Source organism: Anopheles gambiae, chromosome 2 (assembly GCF_943734735.2).
Source record: "Anopheles gambiae chromosome 2, idAnoGambNW_F1_1, whole genome shotgun sequence".
Classification (NCBI taxonomy): domain Eukaryota; kingdom Metazoa; phylum Arthropoda; class Insecta; order Diptera; family Culicidae; genus Anopheles; species Anopheles gambiae.
Genome location: NC_064601.1, coordinates 26060138 through 26084100, shown reverse-complemented (window position 1 = coordinate 26084100; position 23963 = coordinate 26060138). Strand labels below are relative to the sequence as shown.

Genomic DNA, 23963 nt, shown 5'->3' with positions numbered 1-23963 from the left:
TCAAAAACAAAATCCCTCTAAAGGAGAACAGTAAATTAGGATTGTGTTATGAAAAATGAACAAGAAAAAATGGTACAATTTATCTACTTTCGTCATGGAATTATGTTTAAAAAGCGAAAAAACGCCCGTGTGTCATTTCAAACCAGCTTCTGGTCCAGCAGCAAACGAACAGAAACACGGACGCGCACCACTGTCAAGCCATTCGACCAGCGCCCATAAACGCACCGCCACCTGGCAGCTGAAGTTCTCAAAAGAAAGAGAAAAAAACGAGTCGAAGTATGCAGCACGCACCCTATTTTCGTTTTACTTTGTGCAAATGAGCGAAGAAATTGGCCATTTTATCAAGGCTGTTGAAAGTTGCCCCGCAGCGGGGTAGGCAGAGCAGTGACGCATCGGCTCGAGTGAACCCAAAGCGAATAATCAAACGCAGCAGCAGCAGCAGCAGCAGCTCCCAGCTCCGCCTTTCGGAAGCGGAAACGCAAACCGCGTCATCTGTCCCCTCTGCGCGTGAGTGTGTGTGTGTGTGAGTGTATGTGCGCGCGCGAGGGTCCCTTCGCTTACACCTCTGCGCTACGTGCCTGTGTGTGTTTTCTTCGCTTCTTTTCCTCCACTTCGCATCACAAAATCCGTCGGAATCCTTCCCATCGTCGCACGAATTTTCCCGTGCCCGCGTCCCGCCGCTGCTCTCTCCCTCGCTACGAAAAAGCGAGCGAGCGAAAAAGGCGCAGCAATAAGGGAGTGCGAGCGAGCGAATGGGCGCGCGCGAGAAAGTGATGAACATGTATATAAATATTCACGACGAGTGCACCCCTGACCCGGTTACCAAGTGATATGTGTGCCCAACGCAAATGCCGTCTCGCTGGCTCCGGATGCTTGTTCTTGGCTATTGAGCGTGTGCGGTGGTGAAGTGTTTTTTTGTTGTTTTGCTCTGGGCGAAAAAGAATCGTCATCATCTTTCCCGCGAGTGTACGTGCGTGCGTGCGTGCGTGTGTTTTGCAACGTGCTGGAGGGGCTGGAGCGGAACTTGCACACAAGCGCCTGTGTGGCCCAAGCGTGTGTGTAAATACGGCAGAACAGCAGCAGCAGTGGTTCGATTGCTTTGCTTGTGTGTACGGTGGGGAGCGCTAGCATAACGCACACACACACACACACACACAAACAAACACGCTCGCCCGTGTGCGTTTGTGCGCCGCGATAGCGTTTGTGCGAGGCCCCGTGTTACCTGCAAAAGGGAGACCGAAGAAGAAGGTTCGTGTGTGTGTTATGTTCCGGAATATGCCCGAAAGCAGCGCCAGAATCGGTGTTGCGCCAAACGGCAGGGGACAGTGTGGCGAGGTGTGTTGAGGCTGTATGCGCGCAATTAAAACAATTTGTTATTAAAAAAGACAATCAAAATGGCGGCCGCGCGCGGTGCTGCAAATTCCGGAATGGATGTGTCCGATCGGCAGCAGAAGGATTAGCATACGCGCTCTCTCGTAGCGAACCCCCGTGTGTGTGTGTGCGTGTGAGATTGGTGAGTGGTTCCAGCGGGGTGAGCAGTGGAGTGGTGGTGTGTTGCGGTGAATACGTGTTTATGCTGTGTGCCGTTCTAGTGTGCTGTGCCCGTGCCCGTGCCATCCGGTAATAATCCTCCTCCTCCATTCTCCACTTCGTCCTCATCGTCGTCATCCTTCGTTTCGCTTCTCCTCCTCCTCCTCTCTCCACGGTCCACGGTGAGAATCTATTTTTGCGAGCGGCCGCTGTCTAATTGGCGGTGCGCGTTTTTGCGCTGGCAAAACGAGTTAAAATTCGCACATGTGTGTGTGTGTGTATTGTACGGCACCGCAGTGATCGGTCGGTGATGAGAGGAGGATTTTTTTACTTCGTGTTGCTTGATTGCTTGCCGCACACGCTCTAATGTGTGTGTTGGTTCTTTGCCTCACTTCCCGTGTGCTGGTTGGTGCCGGCAGTTGCGATTTTTTCGTTGCTGTGTTTTAGAAATAATATTATTTTTACGTTTTGGATTTCGGAAAGCTCTCTTGGCTAGCCCAGCCCCCCCCCCCCCCCCTCCACACCAGAATCATCGTTCAGCATTGCGTGTTAGTGTGCGTGTGTCATACGAGCGATTGAGCGTGTGTATGTGTGTTGCGTGTGTATGTTTGTGCTGGCAATGTTTACTATGATTCATTAGCACACAACACCGTCCTCTGGATGCACCTGCGTGGCTGCATTAATTTTTCGGCGCAGTAAACTAACGATCCCTTTTTTTCTCTCAACCCTTTCATCCCCCCCACCTCCACCCAATTGCGTGTACCTACAAGTGTGTGCAGTGTGTGGAAGTAATTGGCGAGGAAAATGCGTGAAAATCCCGATGACGTGAGCCCGCAAGTATGGAAAGAGTGGATCCTGGAGGCGATCAGGCGCATCCGGTTCCAGAAGCAGCGGCCTAGCATACAGCGCATCTGTCAGGCGATCGGCAGCCACCACAAGTTCCACGAGGACATCGTGGCGGAGAAGCTGGAGGAGGCGGTCGAGGCCGGCTCGGTGCTGAAGGTGTACAACAAGGGGCTGCACTCGTACAAGGCGCCCACCTCGACCCAGCGGCGCGTCATCAACGTCACGAACGAGAGCAACCTGTCGCGGCAGGTGGCGAAAGCGGTCCGCGATCTCGGCGAGTTCGATGGGTCGTCGCAGAAGTCGATCGAGAACTATGTGCAGCAGACGAACAACCTGCACATCGCGCCCGACACCGACTACAAGAGCGTGATACGCAACGCGATCCGGATTGCGCTGGCGGAGGAGACGATCATGCAGGAGGGCCGGCTGTACAAACCGGGGCCGGTGTTCAAGCCGATCACCAAGCGCAAATCGACCTCGCCCAAAAAGCGGGGCAGCAGCAAGCATTTAGACGTAAGTGAACGTGAAAAGGGTTGTCCTTTTTACACGCACATATGTTCACAACGATCGTGTGTTTCTCTTTTTTGTAGCGTTCCGCCGAGGGAAACATGTGCGTGGTGTGCCAGGAGGCGGAAGGGAACGGGTCCGACGACGAGGGCGAACCGCTCACCAGCTGCAGCAGTTGCGGCGCGGGGCTGCACGACAGCTGCGCGATCGGGCCGGGGCAGAGCAGCCGGGCGGTGACGCTGTCGCGCCTGCTGGAGAAGGGCAACAGCTGGCACTGCGAGGAGTGCAAGGTGTGTGACGCCTGCTCGAACCAGGACGACGACGAGGACGGCGTGAAGGGTGTCTGTCTGCTCGACTGCTGGAGCTGCAAGAAGCATTACCACCTTTCCTGTCTCAGCCCGGCCCTGACGGAGATGAAAAAGTGCAAAACCGCTTGGAGGTAAGCAGCAGCAGGGTGGTGTGGTGGTGGTCCTGCGGGGGACAGTGTGAAAAACAGCGTCATTTACCGGTTATTTCCCTACCTTTCAGATGCTCCGACTGCTTAAGCCAATCAAGGGACAGTGATAGGAAGTCCAGCATAATGCGCCCGGCAACCGGTGAAAAGAAGCGCAAAAGGTATGTCGCGCAGGGGTTACGGTTTACGGCCGCACTTACAAATGCGTTGATTCTAATTGATTCTGCTTATTTAAAGGTTGCTCACTGGCGACAAAGACCCCAAGGGAAGTTCGGAAGCTATCAGTCTACCAGTACCTTACAAAAGTGCATACGATTCTACCAACGAGGAAGCGATAGGTAACAATCTCCCCCCCCCCCCCCCCTCCAATCGTTTTCATCCCCCTGTACCACCAACTAACGTCCCTTTTTCCCTTTTGCCACCACGCAGAAAAACAAACACTTCCGGAAGGTGTGACGCAGCAGGATGCGGAGCTGTACAAGTACGTGCGCGAACAGTCGACCAAGATCGTGGTCGGCGTGTCCAAGGCGCCCACCATCGCCGCCCATCACAAGCACAACAACAACAACAGCGAGCAGCGGGGCCGACACTTCTCCCCCGATCGGGCCAGCCACCAACACCAGCACCAGGCGGCGAACAGCAGCAGTATTCTACAGCAGTCCCCATCGAAACTGATGGCAGCGCAGGATCGTTGTCCGGCGGCGATAGAGTTTGGCAAGTACGCGATCGAAACCTGGTACTCGAGTCCGTTCCCGCAGGAGTACGCGAGGTAAGGAGAAAACGCGGCGTGTGTGTAGGCCACGGAAGAGACCATTAATCAATTTTTCACCGTTTCGCCCCCGTTAGACTGCCGAAACTGTTTCTGTGCGAGTTCTGCCTGAAGTACACCAAGAGCAAGGCGGTACTGCAGCGACACCAGGACAAGTGCTCGTGGCGCAATCCCCCGGGGACGGAGATCTACCGCCACGACGGGGTGTCCGTATTCGAGGTGGATGGCAATGCGAACAAAATCTACTGCCAGAATCTGTGCCTGCTGGCGAAGCTGTTCCTCGACCACAAGACGCTCTACTACGACGTGGAGCCGTTCCTGTTCTACGTGCTGACGCGCTACGACCGCAAGGGCTACCATCTGGTCGGGTACTTCTCGAAGGAAAAGCACTGCCAGCAGAAGTACAACGTGTCGTGCATTATGACGATGCCGCAGTACCAGCGGCAGGGGTACGGGCGCTTCCTGATCGACTTCAGCTACCTGCTGAGCCGGGAGGAGGGCCAGCCGGGCACGCCGGAGAAGCCGCTGTCCGATCTGGGCCGGGTGTCCTACTACGCCTACTGGAAGTCGACCGTGCTGAACTACCTGTACGAGCACCGGCGCCGGGCGGAGGAGGAGTCGGGCGGCGGTGGTGCCGGGTCGAAGCTGCTTCCCCTCTCGATACAGCAGATCTCGCAGGAAACGGGCATGGTCGTGCCGGACATTGTGCTGGCGCTGCAGCTGCTCTCCTTCATCAAGTACCGCAAGATCGACCGGGGCGGCGGCTTCAAGGTGTACCAGCCGCTGATCTGCATCGACTGGCGGCTGGTCGACCGGCAGCACGAGCGCATGGTGCGGTCGCGGGCCCGCCTCGCGATCGAGAAGGAGTGTCTGCGCTGGACGCCACTGTTTTTCTCCAGCACGGCCTCGTTCTCCGAGCTGGACGGTAGCAACATACCGATGGAGGCAAACGAAGCCGATGACGAGCCGGCTGGGGCAAGCAGGATAGGCGGTCCCGCCGTCAGCCCCAAGCCCGAGGAAGAATCGGACCAGGAGAAGGAAGAGAAAGCGTCGCGGAATGGGCCGCTCAAGAGCGGTGCAGCTTCACATCAGCCGCCGCCACCCCATCGGAAGGCGGGAGGAGAATCGGGCAGGAGGAAAAAACGCGGCCGCGATGTGTCGCCGCCACCGGAGCCAATCGTCAACTCGCGCGTGGAAAGCGACCCCCCAGCGCGCAACAGAACGCATTCGCTCAAGCTGGAAGAGCAGACGGATGAGGAGGAGGTGGCGGCGGCGGCGGCGATGCTAGCAGCACGCAACACTGCCACCGTGACGACGGGCGGCCGAAAGCGGGGCCGAGTGGCGCAGGACAAAGAGCCGACCAAGCCCGGAAGTGCCAGCAACACGTTCGAGCGGCTGCGCAAACGACGCCGGTTGGACTCGGAAGAAGCGGCAGCGGAGGAGAAACAGCAGCCGCCGTACGGCGGCAATCTGCTGAAGGATGCTTCGCCGCTAACGGGTCGATCGGGTGGGCTTCGCCGAAAGCGGCTAAACTTGCGGCTTTCCGACTCGGAGCCGGAGCCGGAGCCGGAAGCTGCCCCGCGCGTCATCGAAGACAGAAGGACAAAGGCCGGTAAACTGGCAGCACGTGGAGACGCCGGTGAGCCGGTGAATGGGGGCGTGTTTGGCCGTGGCCAGGCTGGCCGCGATACTGCGCTGGAGCAGCGCGCGTCACCGGCGGCAGCAGCTAAACGAACGGGCGCCACCGGGATGCGAAACTCCAAACGGCTGGCCAGCAGTCCGGCGAATACGGTCGAGAGCGAGGAACCGGCGGAGGAAGCGCTGGCGGTGGCTGCCGAGAAGGCGAAATCATTTCGAAGCTCCTCAACGGCAGGCACGGTGAGGCAGAGGCAGAATCACGCAGCGACAGCTACGGCCGGCTACACGTTACCTTCATCCTCCTCGTCCTCGTCGTCGATTGCCGGACCTTCTACACATTCCCCGACCAAGAAGGAAGCGGCTGCGGCGGCGGCAGCAGCAGCAGCAGCGGCGGCAGCAGCAACAGCAACAGCAAGCGTTAACGCGACCAACTTGAGCAGCAGCAAGTTACGCCATAAAGCATCTCCTACATCGGGCGTAGGGCGCCATAAGAAACGCCAGGGCAAGAAAGCGATCGTTCCCGTGGCGGACGCCAGTGAGGACTACTCGTCGGGAGAGGCGGACGATGAAATGGAGGAGGAAACGCGCAGTGCACCAGCACTACCGCCGCCAGCATCGTCGGCAAGCAGCGTGGGCAAGAAATCGCCCTCTAAAACACCACCGTTCAGTGCCGGCACGGGCGTGACCAACAGTGTGGCGGACACCGTACCGCCCAAGGTGTCACCGCGCGTTCCACCGCCGCCCTCGAGCCCGGATGCAAAGGCAGCGAAGGGTGCCGCCGGCCCCAAGAGCAAGACAATAAGCGAACAGCAACGACGTGTCAAGGAGGAGGAACATGCAGAGCGCACTGCGACCAATGCCGATTCGTCGACGGGTGCTTTGGAGCGCACGGTAAACGCAAAGCAAAGCAACAGCGGCGAAGACGGCCACAGAACTCCACCCATTGCGGCTGAAAGCACCGCCGGAGCGGCGGCACTGGACAAGGAGACGCCAAGTGTCGCAAGTTCGGCGCCATCCGACGACAACCGGCTGCAAGGCTGTGAAGCGAACAGTGAAGCTGTTTCAGCAAACTCCAAAAAGGGCTCAGTGAAGCAAGAATCCAGCCCTTCCGCGAATCGTTTATCGGTGGAAGGTGGTCCGAGCTCCGTTATCAGCAGGTCAACGGGATCGGCCTCTGTGGTGGAGCAGGGCAAGGGTGAGCAAAAGGAAGGAGTAATCCTGCAGGCGCCTCCTTCCTCGAAAGCTGGCACACCCGAGAAGAAGGATGCCACCGGCTCGCCGAACAAAGAATCCTACCCAAAAGCGTCCGAGCAGACGAACAAAGAAGCGTCCAAGGGCGGCAGCAGCAGCAGCAGTGGCGTTATAAGCGAGCCCGCCTCCCCGCCGCTCGTGAACGGAGGAGCAGTAGAGATCAACGAGAAAATCTCTGTGATAACCGAATCAAAAAACTGTCTAACGACCCATCCGACGGTGGCGGACACTGCTGAGGCGCTGCACGTAGCGGCGGCAGCAGACGGCGGCAGCAGCTCCATCAACGGGCAGATGCAGAGTCCGGAGAAGAAGACCGTCGGAACGGGCACGGAAACTGCGCCCGCTAGTGCCGACGGTGGTCAGATGAACGGTGTCCAGAGCTCGCCGAAGATGCAGAAGATGCTTGCAAACGATAGCGACAACAACAGTACAAATCGATCAGCGGTAGATCGTGCTTCTAGTAGTGCCAATAATACGGCCAGTGTTTTGAAGATTAACGAAAACTACGATAAACACCATCACAACCACCAGCAGCAACAACATCACGCGGATCCGCTCCGAAACCGGCCGAAGGTAATTGTGGACGGTATTACGAGCTGTTCGGGGGAAGCTAAAGCGAAGGAGGAACCGGCGCCGGCTGCGGTCAAAGCGTCGTCCGACGTGTTCCGGACGAGGGAAGAGCCCAATGGTGTGCCCCCAGCTTCTCCTTTAAACCACGAGCCGGGCAGCATCAAGCCGACGGCTGAGTCTGGTATAATTCAACAAACATCCGCCATCGTTCCGACGAGCAGCAGCAGCAGTAGTAGCAGCACTACCGGCACAACCGTCCACGAGATGGCGATGCACAAGAAAAAGTTCATGAAAAGCATGGAAAGCTCGACCGACAACGGCTCGACTCAGCAGCAGCAGGTGGTGAAACCGGCAGCAACAGCTAATAATGACCAACCGGATCAATCCGTCATTAAGCAGAACGACGAGGTGGTGACCAGTGCGAAGATAGCGAGCTTTACCCACAGCAGCACCACCAGTGCCAGCGTTACTGGGCCGTCCGCGCCAACTGATAGCGCGACCGTGCCCGCCACCGCAGACATAAAGAAGGAAAAATCGCCCCCGAAGGTAAGCGGCTCGTCTACGGTCGCGCCCGTCCTCGCGTCCTCGGCATCGAAGGGTGCAAAAAACGAATTGCATAAATTGGCGCCGTCGCACAGCAACGGCAGTGGTGGTACGGCAAAGTGTACCGAAAGCACCACCGTTAGTGTCGCCACTGCTTCGTGTGCCACCGCCGTAGTGACAAGCGCCGCTAGCACGCAGCAGGCGCTGGCGGAAGCGGGAAAGCGAACCACGTCCGAACCAAACCACGCCGGCCTGGGCTATGGGGCGGAACCAAAGACGGAATCGAAGCGTGGAAAGGATAAGTCGCACGCCGGCAGTGGTGGTGGTTCTTCGGGCAATGTCGGCGCGAACGCTTCGGAAGATGGTGGGCAGGGCGCGGGCGGTAAAACAAGCCGCAGCAACTCCTCGTCTTCATCGTCCGCGAGCGACCACCAGCAGCCGCACGGTGGCAAACGGTCCGGCTCGACGTCGTCCACCAGTTCCTCGTCCGGTGCGAGCAGTGCGAAGGGAGGAGAGCACGCTTCCTCGTCGTCGGCCACTGCCGGAATGATGACGGCGACGGTCACCGCCTCCACCGCCGCTTCCAAGCGCTCCGAAGCGAGTGCGCGCAAGGAAGCGAACAAGCATAATGCCGCTAATGCGTATGCCGGGCAGCAGCAGGGTACGGGTGGCAGCAGTATTAACAACACCACCACCACGCTCAACAACCATTGCAAAGTAGCTCAGGCAGACAATCATCAGCTTCATCAGCAGGTGCAGCAGCAGCAGCAGCAACAGCTGCCTCAGCAGCAGCCACAACACCAGCAGCAGCAGCCACAGCAGCAACAACATCAACAGCCGCATCTACATCAGCAGCAGCAGCAGCAGCAGCATGTTGCGCAACATCAGCAACACCCGCATCAGCATCATCAGCAGCAGCAACATCAGCAGCAACAAGCCTCACAGCATCAGCAACAGCAACAGCAGCAGCAACAACAGTACCATATGAACGCGAAATCATCAGCTACCATGCCCCCGTTGCTGATGGACAGCAGTGGTGGTGGTGGTGGTGGTGGTGTGGGTATTACCCCGCCACCCCAATCCACCGGTCCTTCGATGCAAGGACCAGCGAGTGCGGCTTCGGGTGGTATAAGCGGTACACCGAATAACATACCCGTCAGCTCTACACCGCCAGTCGGCAATGTGCACGGTGGCAGCAGCATGATGATGCCGACCGGTCCCGGGATGGGTCCGGCCAGTGGTGGCGGCGGCGGCGGCGGCGGTGGAAGCACGCTGATGGGCATGAACAATGCGCCTTCCTGCCGGACGGACAAACACGCGTCCAAGCACGCGATGCACGATCCGAAGACGACGATCGATCTGAACAAGATGACGCCCCAGTTCCCGGGCATCAACCAGCTGTCCAGCTACGCGCCGGCCCAGTACTATCCGATCGATCCGTACTACCACCAGGGCTACAATCTGATGCATCTGGACACGGGCAGCCAGAAGTCGCCGAACAAGTTCCATCTCGATCTGGCCACCAGCATGGCGTACGGCAGCTTCACCTCCAACCTGTACCCATCGTTCCAGCACCAGGAGCAGCAGTACCAGCAGGTACCGCCCGCCCCGGCCACGCCCTCCTACCAGTCGAAGGAACGGGCGAACGTCAAGTCGGAACGCAAAGGTGCCAACGCCGGCAGTGGCGGCAGTACGCTCGATCAAACGTCGTCCGGCACGTCCAGCTCCTCGTCCACCAAACACAGCAAGTCCGCTTCGAAGTCGGGAGCCTCGAACGCTGCTGCAGCCGCCGACGATGGGAGCAAGTTTAAGGGCAACAATGCAGCGGACGTCCATCACCTATCGCAACATTCCTCTCAGCAGCAACAGCAGCAGCAACAGCAGCAACAGCAGCAGCAGCAACAGCAGCAACATCAACAGCAGCAACTCTGTCCCTCGCCGTACGATACGGGTTTGCTGTGCGGTAAAGCGAACCAATACCATCATCTCACCTCAGCGCAAGCAATCCAGCATTCCCATCAACTAGCCCAGCAACACCACCAGCAGCAGCAGCAGCAGCAACAGCAGCATCATCAGCAACACCATCAGCAACAGCAGCATCATCAGCATCATCAGCAGCAACAACAGCATCAGCATCACTCGCAGCAGCAACACACCCAGCAGCAGCAGCAGCAGCAGCACAAATCCATCCAGAAGGGTAAAAACGAGCCCAGCAGCAAGCTTAGCGACTCCTCCTGCATGGTTGCTGCCGGTGCTGCGGCCAAGTCATCCCCGGCCGTTACCGCTGATCCGTGCCACGCCGCCGTGCAGCAGCAAACGATGCATCTGATGGGCAGTGGGGCCGGTCCGAAGGCGGGCGGGTTCCCGGGCGGCGAGCCGGATCTGCACGGCGACGGTGCAACCGGTGGTGGACAGACGGACCTGAAGCAGCAGGGTACGCCCGGTCCGGGCGGGGACCATTCGATCGGCGTGTACACGCCGGAATCGACGACCTCAAACTCGGTGCAGAGCCTGCACCAGTACGGCCAGTGCGACATAGACGTCAGCCAGCTGGGGCTGGAATCGCCCGCCAGCATAGCGAGTGACGTGACGTCCCAAAACTCGGCGGATGCAATCCGTCCGCCCAGCGTGGTGTCGCAGCACGGCGGCTCGATCGGTGGCGGCCCCTACTCGGACTGTTCCGTGCAGCAGCAGCAGCAGCAGCAGCAGCTCCAGCAACATCAACAGCATCAGTCACAGATGCACATGACGATGCATACGCACGTGCCGGAAACGAGCCCACAGCATCCCCCGCAGCAGATGACAATCATAGCCAACAACAGTGGCGGCGGCGGCGGTGGCGGTGGCGCTAGCGGTGGCACTGGCTCCGGGAATGGAGGCAGCGGTCGGGGCAAGCAGCAGCATCCGTCGCAGCAACATCTTGCCCAGCAGCAGCAACAGCAGCAGCAGATAGCGCACGGTGGAAACGGCAGCACGGGAGGACGGCAACGGGCGTCCACGCCGAAGGTCAGCCGGAACACACCGACGCCGGGAGCGCAGCAGCGGCACCAGAGCCGCACGACACCGCCCGTAGTCAGCAACGTGATTCAGCCGATCGTGAGCCCCGGCCATCATCAGCAGCAGCACCAGCAGCAGCAGCAACACCAGCAGCAGCAGCAGCAGCAGGCGGCAATGCAAGCGGCCTCCCTGAATCAACAGCAGCAGCAGCAGCACCATCAGCAGCTGGCACTGCAGCAGCAGATGCATCAAGCGTACGGTCAGTCGCTAAACCACCAGGCGCACAGCCAAAACATGCACCAGGCGGCGGCCGGCGGGGGCTACCTGGGCGCGCAGCTCGGTCTGGCGGGTCAGGCACCGCCCTACCCGCAATCGCCGACCTCCTACGGCAGCGTGATTCAGCACCGCATGTCCAACAATCACACGCCGGCCAGCCTGCACAGCCCGCACCAGCGGCTAGGGGCGTCGCCCGTCTCCTCGTGCGCCGTATCATCCTCCAACAACTTCTACGTGCAGCAGCAGCAGCAGCAGCAGACGGGTGGAGTGACGCTCCCCGGTTCCCACACCCCCATCCCGCAAGCTCCAACGCCCGCTCCCACGCCCACACCCACCCCGACACCGCAGCTCGAGCCGCAGTCCTGCCAGGGCGGTCCGCCCGGTGCGGCCGGGCAGCTTCAGCAGCAGGGCCCGCAGCTGTCCTGTCTCTCGAAGCTGCAGCAGCTAACGACGAACGTGGACATCTGCCATTCCCCCGTTACGCCACCGCCGTCCGCCCACCATGCACCCCATCCGCACGGTGGGCCACCGGGCGGTGGTGGTGGGGGTGCAGGCGGATCTGCCGGGGCCGGTTCCAACCCGTCCGCCAGTGCGCCGGGTGCCGGGGGCGGAGGTGGCGCCGGTGGTGGCCACATGGTGGCGGCCCAGAACGTCGTCCGCAACATATCGACGCCGCCCGTCTCGATCCATTCGGCCCAGATGTCCACGATCAACTACCACAAGTACTACACCGGCAACATGAACATGCCGACGATCGCACAGAACGCGGTGGCGGCGGCTGCCGCGGCCGGGGCGGCACGCCGCAATGCGGCGGCCGCCTCGTCCGCCCAGATACAGCACATGGCGGCGGCCGCAAACCGGTCCAGCAGCGTCAGCCCGAACGTGGCCATCAGCACGAACCTGATGTCGCCGTACGGGTCTCTGAACGGGTACCGGATGACGACGGCCGGCCAGTCGCCGGGGACGGGCGGCTACATCGGCAACCCGGCCGCCGGCTTCATCCAGAACTCGGCCCAGCTCGGCCCGGTGCAGATGGGCGTGATGAACATGCCGTCCCAGTACCAGGACCCGAGTGCCATCCAGCGCGCCCAGCAGAACTCGATGTACTCCTCCTACTCCGCCTACCTGCCACCGATGAGACGCTAGTAGTAGCAGTAGTAGTAGTGGTGAGGTGGCAAGCACGCGCAAAAACAAACAAACCTGACCGTGTCGTTTGATTAGGTTAGCGAAATGAGTTGTTTTGTTTCGTGTTTCTTCAGTTTTCAAACGATGCTGATGCGGTATAATGCGGGAGATTCGGCTGCGCCCCTAGCTCCTCTTGAGGCTAATTTGTAGGACTGCAGGGAATGGAAGAATTAACAGAAAAACCCATGCTGAAACGCCTTAAAAAGTTACTCTTTCACGCAATGCGTATCGTTGCCGCCGAGAGGGTAAAATCCCACACCAAGCCTCCTCCACTATTATTCGGTTTAATGACTATTGTACTAAGCCGTAAGTCCAATGTTTTATTCCACACACACAACACACAGACGCGCCTTCGTTCAGTCCGTTGTATCCCGTTTTTGTGTTAAGTCTCTAATACTGTAAATGCACTCACGTACACACACTCTGTATTGTTAGGGAAAATAGATGTTAGTGAGTAAACATAATGGAAGAAGCATTGGCAGCAGGAGGTGGTCAGCGAACAACAAAACACACCAGACACATACACACACAAGCACTAAGGATGGACGGGACGGGCGAGCGCGGACGCGTCAAGTGTTTTAGATACGCGCATGTAAAGATATATAGTTAAAGTTAAAGCAAGTATCGACTAAAAAACAAACAAACAAACAAAAAACAGTAGCATAGAACTTCAGCAAAACCGGCTTCCGTTTGGAAAACAACGGGGTGGGGAAAAGTGTGAGCAACAACACACGCAGCTTGTACATTATTAAGGGTTTCATATCTCGATTATCAATTCGTGTTAGTATTTTTTTTCACTATTTTTTTAAAATATTCCTTACCTTTGGTTATTTCTATTTAGTTGTGTACCTCGATAGGGAGAGAGCGACAGAGAGAGAGAACGAGCAAGGAAGAGAGCGAGAGAGAAGGTGAGCGAGAAAGGCTCGAATTTAGTGCGCATACTGTAGGGATGGAAATGGATTTTAAACACGAACCGGGATTACAGGCCGCGTCTCTATTCTCGATAACGTACAACGTCTCGCGTCTCTTGCTCCAGTGGTTAAGTTAATGCTGTAGGAGGTAAGGGGGAGGAGGGGGTGGGGGAGGGTACGTGCGGTCCAGCCACCGCGTCGCTGTCCGTTCAGCTCGGCAGTGCGCAATGCTTTCTCCGCTCGAGGACGACGAGATCCGTTTTTTGCTTATCCCCTTCCCCCCCGGGGGTGGTTGCGCTTTAAGATATGTAATGTAGATAAGAAACAAACACCCAAGCTGTCGCGCTTCGAACGCCATCGTGTGTGTGTGTGTGTATGTTTGTTTCGTTTTTATTATTCAACGCAACAATACACGCGGCGCCCCGCAACACAGAGAGCAGACAGCGGTTAAGTTATGAAATATTAAGTGCGCGTGTTTAAGGTACGAAATGGACAGCACAAACCTGGCGTTTAGTGAGTTCGTCGCGCGAAATTGAGATTGCACACACCCACACACATCCCGCTATGCAACACATCAAACACACATATAAATATATGGGAAATTAGGCGATCGCGCACGCTCGCTCGAGTTCCGATGAAATGCTCTAGGAGATGTGAACTATTACTGAATTCTGTACACAATACACACGCGCGCGCCAGTTGTTTGAAAAGTATAATAAACAAAACAAAATCAATCTACACAAGCAGCAGCCTACGCCGTGGGAAGAGTTTGTGCCATCCGAAGCGATCGTGTCCGAAATCTTCTGCCGGTTCCTGATTGGTCCAACATTTCCCTTTCGAAGCGCCCTAAAACTGGACTGGAATAGGACCAGTTTTTGGAGTTAGGTGATGTCCTGTAATTCTGTCCCAAAAATCTTAAACGGCAAAATTTTAATTAATACACTTTTATTTCTCTTCTATTCACATCTAATCACAATTTCAAATCAGCAAACTAGTCCGCCTCAAGTCTCCACGCTGTGCTCGTCGTCCTCCGCGCCATTTAACCACTGGATACGCATTGGAAGTAGATCGCCCCACCGGCTAGCCTTGGCGCATCGATGTACAATCCTGAAAAAAAACACGAAATTACTCAAAACTGCCATCTTGCCCCAAATCGGTGCCCCGCCACTTACTGGCCGTGTTTCGACGTGGTAAAGGAAACGTCACGCAGCTGTCCGTCCGCCGCGCAAACGTGACACACGCAATGCTTGGAGCGCACCGCCGTCGGGCGTACGAGTCGCGGAAACCCGTGCGCACTGTCCGGAGGGTTCCTCCTGTACACCAGGTACGAGTAAAGAATGCTACCGTACTGATGTCCACCCGGGGCGGGAAAGTTGCGCGTGTAGGTGGCCTCAAAGTTGCACGGCGTACCATCGTCCTTGATCATCCGCGGGCAGCCCATGCTGTGGGGACACTGCAAGCACAAAAGATGCATTAGCTGGGACTGATTCCTAGCTAGAGTGCGGCTCTCGCACACACGGCTGCCCGGCCACTTACCGGTGCGAAGAGATGCTTCTCGTCCGCATCGTGATTCCGCCGGATGTGATTGCGCACGCCGTCCAGCAGCTGGAAGCCCGCGTTCGAGCCTTGCTCCACCAGGATCAGATACTTGTCGAACGTGCCGTACAGCTGGTCCACCAGCTCGTCCAGCCGCCGCCGGGACGGTTGATCGAAGAGCGAAAACGCGCTCAGCACGATGTCGTACTTGCGATCCGGGCTCGCCGGAAGAAACTGCCGATAGAACACGTTCCGCACCATGCTCGCCCGGTTCGGATCGCCCTGGCGCAGCACCAGGTCGGCCAGATCGTTCGCGTGGCGCGATTTGTCCACCGACAGTATCTCGAACAGGTGGTCGCGCCAAAAGTCGGCCACCGCCCACGTGCCCGTACCGACGCCCGCCCCAAAGTCGAGAAAGCTGCGCGGCCGCAGCTCCGGATCGCGCTGGTCAATCTCGGTGAAGATGCGCCGCAGCACCGCGTACTCCGCATCGGACCGGCCGAACAGCTGCGTCAGGCAGCTGTACTCGTCGTGCAGGTCAAACACGGACGCGTCCTGCCGCCGGGCACTGGGCGGCGTCCGTTCGATCGCCCGTTCCGCACCCCGGTTCGGGGCCGTACCATCGAGCGGATACCATTTGCGCGAGCGAACGCAATTGTTCAATCGTTGCCCATCGGCTATCAGACTCTTCAGTGGATGGTCCTTGGCGCAGCGGATCATCGCGTCGTGTATTTCCTCAGGCACCGCCGTATTGTTGCACTTGATGCGGACCCGGTGCTTGCGAGGCTTGAGGCCACCCTCGGCAATCGCTTTTTCGGTGGTCGCATCGAGCTCACACCTAACCTTGGTGGTGTACCGGTGCTTACCGAGCGTGGTTACCACAGAGCACAGCTGAAAGCCTTTGCTGCAGTGTGGCACTCTGAAGTTGCTTAGAAAAACACTCATCTTGTGATATTGTGCAAGTCGGTGTACGCTGCGAAACGCGTGCACTGTTTGTTGTTTATTCGCACATGCTTGTTTACATTCGGCGAGCGCGAACTGTCAATGCGCGCTTTTGTCGCTTTGACAGCTGTGGCGGCTGAATGGAAAGACAGGGTTGTATCCAAGGTGTGTTAATTAAGGAGGTGAATTGTTAGCGCGTTTTCCGGGCGCCATCATTGAGTATTGTTATGTCAAATCGCATACAATTTTCTATACCCCCCTCAAGGTGGATTAAAAATATCAGGTGGTGGATTAGGGCCTTTGGGGGGTCGCCATAGTTGAGGGACTTTACGTCATTTTAGAACCGTTGACCATTGGTTTCCGCACACAAAGCTTAGCAAATATAGCAGACTTCTTTGTTATTATGTGCATTTTAGTGCGTGTCTATTGATTTTATCGAAAAAACGTAATATATTAACAAAAGATTTGATGATTTGTTTATGCACGAAATTTAAAATCATGCTAGCATGAGTTCTAATCTCAAGTAAATTGTCCATGCGGCTCGTAGATAATGAGGAATTAATGTAACAATTGAACAAAAATAATGATTTCTTAATTTTTATCATCAAAAATGACGAAAACACAAAGAATTCTAGAATAAATTCACAGAATAACACAAAATAACACACTTTAATGTACGTTTCAATGTTAAATAAGAACTCACAAAGTCCAAAATATATTTTTAAAGAATATTTATTCGAAAAAATGGGGTAGATAAATTATATGAACAAATTTAATTAATGTAAACAAAGTTTGAATCCTGGGGACCTTACGTCAAGTGACGAATTGTCAAAATGCACTAGAGTCCACCACCTGATATTTTTAAATCCACCTTGACCCCCCTCCAGCCCTCCCCGATTTTAATACCGGAGCCCCCAGTATTGTTATGTCAAGTCGTGAAATGTCAATTTGCTCTGAAGCACTTCACCTCCTAATATCCATACACCTTGGGTTGTATCGCCTAGGCAGAGCGGCCCAGAAACGAGGGCGGCTAACTGTGAGCACTTTCGCACTTTCAGTCCAAAATTCAAAGAACACAACAAGCGAAACGCAAATTAGTGCAAGTGCAACGGAAATAATTTATTGTTGAAGTGTGAACATCACCAGTAGCAGCAGCACCAACTCATACGACCGCTTCATCGTAATCTTCGATATCGTCCCCAGCATCGATCTCGGCCTCCAGAGATGGATTTACCGATCCTCCAATCGTTTCACCCGGCTTCATCAGCTTCACCCCCTTATCGCCTATCCGCAGGCAGTTGAACGATCTGCACCAAACAACAGAACAAAGTTACAGAAGAAGTAACGGTTTTAGCAGAAGCCCTTTCCAGAATGATCCCAGTTCGGAAGACAGGGTCTCGGCTTACCTGGAAAACAGCTCGTACCCCTCGAAGTTGCCGTTCATCTCCATGCACACGTGCATGTTACGTCCGACAAAGTAGACGTCGTAGAAGTTGGCACACACCTCGATAAAGTCGAACCGGGGCGGATGCACGCAGATCGGTTTCGGGTTCTTCCCGCTGATGCGCCGCTTGGACAGTACGCGATTGTTGAAGATCATGCGAAACTCAAAGGCAAAGTCCTCGGGAATGTAGGTCAGGTTGGCGCACCCGTTCATGCTGAAAACACCTGCCGACGAGAAGTGAACCGTGAGCAAAACGGAGGAAGCTCAGAGTCCATCGAGGACAGGCGATAGTTACCCAAACAGCAGCTACAGATCCCGTGCAGACATTTGCAAGGGGTGGCCGATCCTAGCGGGGCCGACGAGAAGGTGGGCAGTTGCTTGCCTGCCGGTTCGGGAGCGTCCGCTTCCTCCTTCGATCGGGCAAAGGCTGTTGGGTTAGGCACAAACATACAAAAACTGTTGATTGTATCACAATTACACCTCGGATGGAGCTGGTTGAAGACTTGCTCCTCGAAAATTCCCCAAACAAAGTCATGAGTCACGATGTCCGGTTTGCAGAAACCAGTTTTATTTGGGAAATGGAACGGTAGAAGCCGCCCAAAGTAGGCTTTGTGCATACTTACAGCGAAGAACGGCACGCAACTCCGCAGCGGACGATGGTTCCCAATCGTGGCCGAAAGACTGTCCAGTTGCATCGGAAGTGCTCACAGTGGCAAGAGCATCAGCCCCACCACCACCACTGTGCACGTTAAGCAACAACGCCGGCAGCAAGCAGCACGCAACCGCCATTAGCACCTGCTCCGTCGTCATCTTCAGCTTCAGCAGGGCGGCTTGAGACCGAACGAAAGTGAAATTTCCGCACCGTAACCGTCGATGCACACGCACCGGAACGTCCAAAGAGAAACTGACCGTGGCCCGAATCGTCGCGAGTGAAAACGGTGTGTCTCGTTTGACTGTGTGTCGTTGAGGTGGGAACTGGCGTTTTAGCGCGACAAAAGTGTGAGGCGAACGAGAAGACTCACGGCGTGCGCGGGATGCTGTGGTGTTTGCTGCCGTTGTCTGCTCGTCTGCTTTTATGCTTTATCCTGGTGCCGGGCGGTTGTGCTGCTATCCCTCACTGGGTAGCTGTGACTGCAGGTAAGCATTCAAACCCCTTATCTAACGCTAACGGGCAGAGCAGAGGGGAGAGCCATCAGCAGCGATAGAGCTGAATGCTGGCGAAAGTGGTTGGCCATCCATCGTCGTTTTGTCATTATAATTATGCTGCTTCCGACCACCAACACCACGGACTTGTTATGATAAGCGTTTCAGGCGACGGATGGGATTGAACGGAACGAGGGGGAGTTGCTGCAGTTAATGGTGCATTTTTGTACGTTTGATTTTTGCTCTCCTGTCTGCCCATATTGTTCCAGAACAGTCCATACTTGCAGGCTGTGGAATACTTCAATTGAATGTATCAAACGCTAGGGACAAGCTGTTATTGAGGATGCGGGTTTTAGGAGAAGATAAACACTGCACGCAAAGGCGTTAGATTGTTAGCGAGCGACATGTGGGCAGCAGCGATCGTAACCTGCATTGGTGGCGTACTAATTGGAATGCAGTAAGTGTTTGCATGGTGATGATTATACTATAACTGTTGGAAAGCCCAGTGGTAAACAGACGACCCTAACAAAGCTGTTTTGTCATACGAATTGCCTACCTTAAGGCGTGTTGGATTGGTTTTCCAAATTCGCTGTACCCTTATAGAACAGCTATATACACTGGACCCTCTTATAAGGAGTTTTTTTAAACATAAATAGCAAATCTGTATATAAACACATCTTTGAATGTGGAAAATGTAGCATAACGAGCAACAACCTCTGCTTGGATATGGACAGCATCAATATGTCCATATGTCCTTTGGAGCAAAGTCGTATCGTAGTCAATAGTTAGTTGTTTCAGCATGGTTTTCGGCTTAGGAATCAATTATTTTATTACTAATGGAAATTATAAGGCAAATAGCTTTGCTTGAACGTTTTAATTTCGTTGTTGAGAGATTCATTTAGTATCATTTAGTATCTGAATAATAGTAATATCTTATATTTGGTGTAGAAATCATGATGTTTTTAGGATGCATATCTTAAGGCGTATGAAACCGCTGGGACTAATGGGTTTATGTTTCTGAATGTTAATGTACTAATTTACTTTTCTAGCGCTAAAACTGCATCGTAGTAGTCTTCGCCTACTTCCGCTTAAATGCAGGCGTGTCCATCTCAGCTAGGATTTATGACAATTCCGATACGTTGCAGCGGATGTGTGGTTTGTGGAGTTTTGAGACAGAGTCTAATGTCTCAGAGAGTTATGTGAAAAGTGGAACTAAAAGAAGTGACATCAAGTGTTTTCTCTTACCTTATCATACGTCCCAATTAGTGTTGGGTTTCATGAATCTTTCGTTGAGATTCATTCATATGAATCTTCAGTGATGAGTGATTCGAATCTCGAGTCGAATCTTCAAAGATTCATGAAAAAGATACACAAATATTCAAAGATTCACGAATCTTTAAAGATTCACGAATCTTTAAAGATTCACGAATCTTTAAAGATTCACGAATCTTCAAAGATTCATTAATCGGTAAAGATTCACGAATCTTTAAAGATTCATTGATTCATTCAAAGATTTATGATTCTCTATATATTCATGAATCTCCAAAGATTCATGAATCTCTTAAGATTGATGAATCTATAAGATTCATAAATCCATTAAAATTCATATATTTCTTGGGATTCATGAATCTTTAGAGATGTATGATCCCCAAAATATTGAATTTGCCCAATCCCACCAACAAGTTGCCCGTTGTCGGTTCAACTGCGTGGTACTTTCCAAGAAGTATCAAAAGCCGGTATAGTCTGACATGACCACGTAGGTTGTTACGCCATAAAGAAGAATAATAAAAAGCTAAAGCCTTGTGAATTTTAAAATTTTATGATTCCTTAGATTTTCATCAATCCCTATAGATTCGTTAATCTTTCTAGATTTAAGAAACTTTTGAGATTCATGATTTTTCATAGATCAAATAATCTTTCGAGATTAATGAATCGAGATTCATGAATCTTTAGAGATTCATGAAACCTTCGAGATTTATGAATCTTTGAAGATTCATTAATCTTTGAGATTCATGAATCTTTGAAGATTCATTGAATCATTCCAAAGATTCATTCAGATTCATGAATCTGAATCTGATTTACCCAACACTACTCCCAATCGTACGTCATAACAGCGAGGAGATCAAGTTCTTTCGGCCACCTGTTAGAACACACCCAAACGCCTTTTTTTTTCATAGTTCAAGATACGGGTTTATTAGCTTTTTCGTATGTCTTTAAATCCTACCATCGTAACGTACCCATAACAAAAATACGAAATAAACGAAATAAGTCATACCGAAGGATCATCCTTCTACGGTGAACTCCCCTATTCTTCACCATCACGATATCTTCCACCAACCGAAACCGACCAACGAAAACTTCACCAACAAAGAATTAAGCATTGGGGCGGAAGGGGAGGGAAGGAAATATTATGCAAATAAGGAAACGTTGCAGCTACTCTACACGGTGCACAGCAAAGGTGTAACCCAACAGACGGGGAATCGTCTTCAGGATCTTGCCACCTTCTTCTAGCGATCGTTTGTTTTTTTCTTCTGTGATTTACGTGCACCCTCCTTTTCTTATTCTCTCTTCTGCTTCAGTACATTGCTTATTGGTTCTTTTCTAGCCCTGCATTCGTCTTTTTTTTTCTTCTTCTTCTTCTCTCGCATTATCACCCGGTGTTGGTACCATCCGGCAGGGGCGCAATCTTCGCCTGATCGTCGCGATCCCTTTTTTTCCCCTTTTTCCTTCATGTATTTTTGCATACATATCACAGACAATTTGCTTCTAGTACGGTTCCTCATCCTTTCCCAAAACCTTTTTTCGCTCTTCGGGCTTCCTAATTGATCATTCTTCTTTGCCCTCTCAACAACGCATTAAGTTTCCGCTTGCTCTTCTATCCCTGCTCTCGTTTCTCTCTCATTCCATTGCATTGGCCTTCATCATTCGGACGAACGAACGCGACGAACGCGATCTTCTCTCCTGTTGCATCCCCGCGCCAAACCAAACCGCGAAAGAGATATATGCTATTGTGCGCCCATTTACATGCCCGGTACGGTATGGCGTGGTGTGGTGCAAAGTGAAGGGGGAGGATCGTCGCGCTAACATTCCTTCAGCCTCTCCTTGGGCCCGCTCGTGTGATAATTGATATGAAGCTCGGCTTCTACTGTTCGGCAGCAAAAGAGGGTTTTTTGGTAAAGGCCAACGCCACCTTTGGCGGTGCAATTCGATTGCCAACACGTAGCTACACTCACACTGCAGATGTAAACTCACACACCACGATTGGGGCGGCCCAAAGAATGAGTTAGAGAGTGTTGCACAAATAGGACACACGGTGGAAATTGTGTGCCTGCGTGTGTGTGTGTGCTAGTAATTAAAAATCATCCACGGCGTCACCTTGCCTTACTTTTTCGTACATTCGCTTCGCCTAACGTTTCCTTCTCGCGTTCATCAATTTGAACAACCGTAACCCGGTTAAGCTCTATGGCACCAATTGATGGTCGACGATCTGTGCTCCTCTGCTGTATCCGAAACGAAACGGCACTAACTGCATACTAACTTAGTAGTGAAGGGAAGGGGGGGGGGGGGGCATAATTTGCCTATAAAACCATCACTAACAAACTGCACTCCACTACTGTGCGGCTGGGTCTCCATCCTCTGTACGCTTTGAGCAAAACGGCTTCCTTCTCTCATCACCCGTTTTCAAACCGTGTGTTTCTGCTACTTTCACTACACTTACATCTGCTGGGGAGGAGGGGCTTTTGTTTATCGTGTATCAAATCTAATCGACGCATTGTTTGTTGTGTTGTGTTGTATTGCTGTCAGCGCAAATTGCTATCGAGATATAAATAGTTCCAAAAAACAACAAAAAAAAACCCCGAGCGAAACCACGCTGCATTGGGTGGGAGCGCATGATAAATGAGAAAAAAACAACAACCCTCAAAACGGTCCCAAAAAACTGGTTCCACTGGTAGTTCATTAGGCGGCGGGAGTGTTTCATCTCTTTTCTTCATTTCAACTGTGAGTAGCAAAAGCAAATAAGAAAAAAAAAATCGAACTGAACCCGAGCATAGCGGCTTCGGGATCGGTTTCCTATCGGCTTCCTATTGGTTTCATATCATTCTATCCTGTTCTCTTCTGGTCGGTAGACTAAACTCTGGGTCACTACTACTACTAGGGCCTCTTGGGAGCACGCAAATACTACTTTCGGCTGGAACCCGGTGTGGATGAATGAAGGAAGAAATGGGTTGGTTATTGGTGTAGTAGTAGTAGTGGTGGTGTGTCGGTTGAGTTTTGGCCATTACTGTCATCTCTGTGTTTCGACTGTTGTCCCGCAACTCCCACATGTATCGCGTAAAAAAAGAGATACTACTGCTCACTGTACACTACCTGTACTTACTGCAAAGCTTGTAATCATTCCTCTCTCTCACACACACAGATATATCCCACAATACACGTTGGCTGTTCCTTTTCTAAGGTTTTCAATTTAAAAAAAAAAAAAACAAAATTCCTAAATCACTCATCACTCAAGCTGTCGTTTACATCGCCGTGCGCCGTCGTCATATGCCCGCACCAACACCTACAGCGCGGCTGCAGGCTTAAATGCATCTCTTCTTAGTGTCGACACGGTCACACCATCTTATCTTTCTTCCTGCGAGTGCGTATCCCTCCCCCCTGTACTTCCATTTAAAGTTAGTTATCAAACTAAACGACGCACAAAAGCTTTTAATAATAAATTAAAGATCAACAACCGAAAACACACCGTGCGCGTTCTCTCTGCTAAAGGTACAAAATCACACATGCGCCTACCGCCACAAACACGGTGGCGCATTTCCGCTCCAGTAACGTCCCGCAAATACACTTTGCAACTGTTAGCGGTACTCGTTGCCGGCAACGTAACTCTCTATCTCTCTCCCTTTCACTTTCCTCGTAATGTAGTTTTGTCTGTTTCTCTCTCTCTCTGTCTTCCTTCATCGATCCCTTCCTACCTAGTCTTAGCCCGGGTAAGGGGTTGGGCCCTTTTTCCTATGCGTAAGCTGTGTCAGCAATCCCGCCATCCCGGACAAACCCATCTCACGCACGCTATGTGGCGTCCTCGTGGAAGTACTGTTGATTTAAGCTGCCACCGTCCCGATCGAGCACCACGCGCCCCGATTCGCCCGCAATCATCGCGCTCAGCAGCGCTGCACCGGGCGTGTCCTCGCGCCCACCACTACCACTCCCATCGGTGCCCGAGTCCTGGATCAGCAGCGACAGCGTCTCCAGGCTCTTGCGCACCTTGATAATCTGCTCCAGGTTCGAGCTCAGCACGATCTGGGCCTCCTCTTTGCTTTTGCTGTGCAGCCGCTTCTGCCACCGGAGCACATCGAGATAGAAGTCTGTATCGTCGCCCTAAAAATGAAGTTACCAAAACGTTTTAGTGAACTGAAGCCAATGCTTGGG

At 53.5% G+C, this 23963-nt stretch overlaps 4 protein-coding genes across 15 annotated transcripts in view; 1 reads left to right on the top strand and 3 right to left on the bottom strand.

Moving 5' to 3' along the window:
* The first annotated feature begins 200 nt into the window (after positions 1–200).
* On the top strand, positions 201–14220 carry LOC4576830 (uncharacterized). Of its 6 annotated transcripts, none has more exons than XM_061644532.1 (7): positions 201–1513; positions 2310–2889; positions 2967–3322; positions 3412–3498; positions 3575–3675; positions 3767–4106; positions 4184–14220. In XM_061644532.1, the coding sequence occupies exons 2-7, from the start codon at positions 2335–2337 to the stop codon at positions 12525–12527; spliced, it is 9783 nt and encodes a 3260-aa protein (XP_061500516.1). In that variant the 5' UTR covers positions 201–1513; positions 2310–2334; the 3' UTR covers positions 12528–14220. The 6 variants fall into 6 exon arrangements, with proteins under 6 accessions (XP_061500516.1, XP_061500517.1, XP_001237443.3 ...); XM_061644533.1 differs by having other exon boundaries at positions 2301–2889; XM_001237442.4 differs by having other exon boundaries at positions 201–1620.
* Positions 14221–14405: 185 nt separating this feature from the next.
* Positions 14406–16066, bottom strand: LOC1273235 (methyltransferase-like protein 17, mitochondrial). The gene is made up of 3 exons (XM_312193.6): positions 15014–16066; positions 14650–14930; positions 14406–14584 (listed from the first exon to the last, which is right to left on the bottom strand). The coding sequence occupies exons 1-3, from the start codon at positions 15956–15958 to the stop codon at positions 14479–14481; spliced, it is 1332 nt and encodes a 443-aa protein (XP_312193.4). The 5' UTR covers positions 15959–16066; the 3' UTR covers positions 14406–14478.
* Positions 16067–17053: 987 nt separating this feature from the next.
* On the bottom strand, positions 17054–18517 carry LOC3290677 (uncharacterized). The gene is made up of 4 exons (XM_563409.4): positions 18023–18517; positions 17695–17826; positions 17362–17623; positions 17054–17262 (listed from the first exon to the last, which is right to left on the bottom strand). The coding sequence occupies exons 1-4, from the start codon at positions 18207–18209 to the stop codon at positions 17118–17120; spliced, it is 726 nt and encodes a 241-aa protein (XP_563409.3). The 5' UTR covers positions 18210–18517; the 3' UTR covers positions 17054–17117.
* A 2188-nt stretch (positions 18518–20705) lies between these two features.
* Positions 20706–23963, bottom strand: part of LOC1273236 (uncharacterized) — a 31444-nt gene continuing 28186 nt past the window's right edge. For all 7 annotated transcript variants that reach the window (XM_312194.6, XM_061644535.1, XM_061644538.1 and 4 more), the window contains exon 8: positions 20706–23912. In XM_312194.6, the coding sequence (XP_312194.5) occupies positions 23604–23912 (309 nt within the window). In that variant the 3' untranslated portion in view covers positions 20706–23603. The remainder of the gene's footprint in view (positions 23913–23963) is intronic.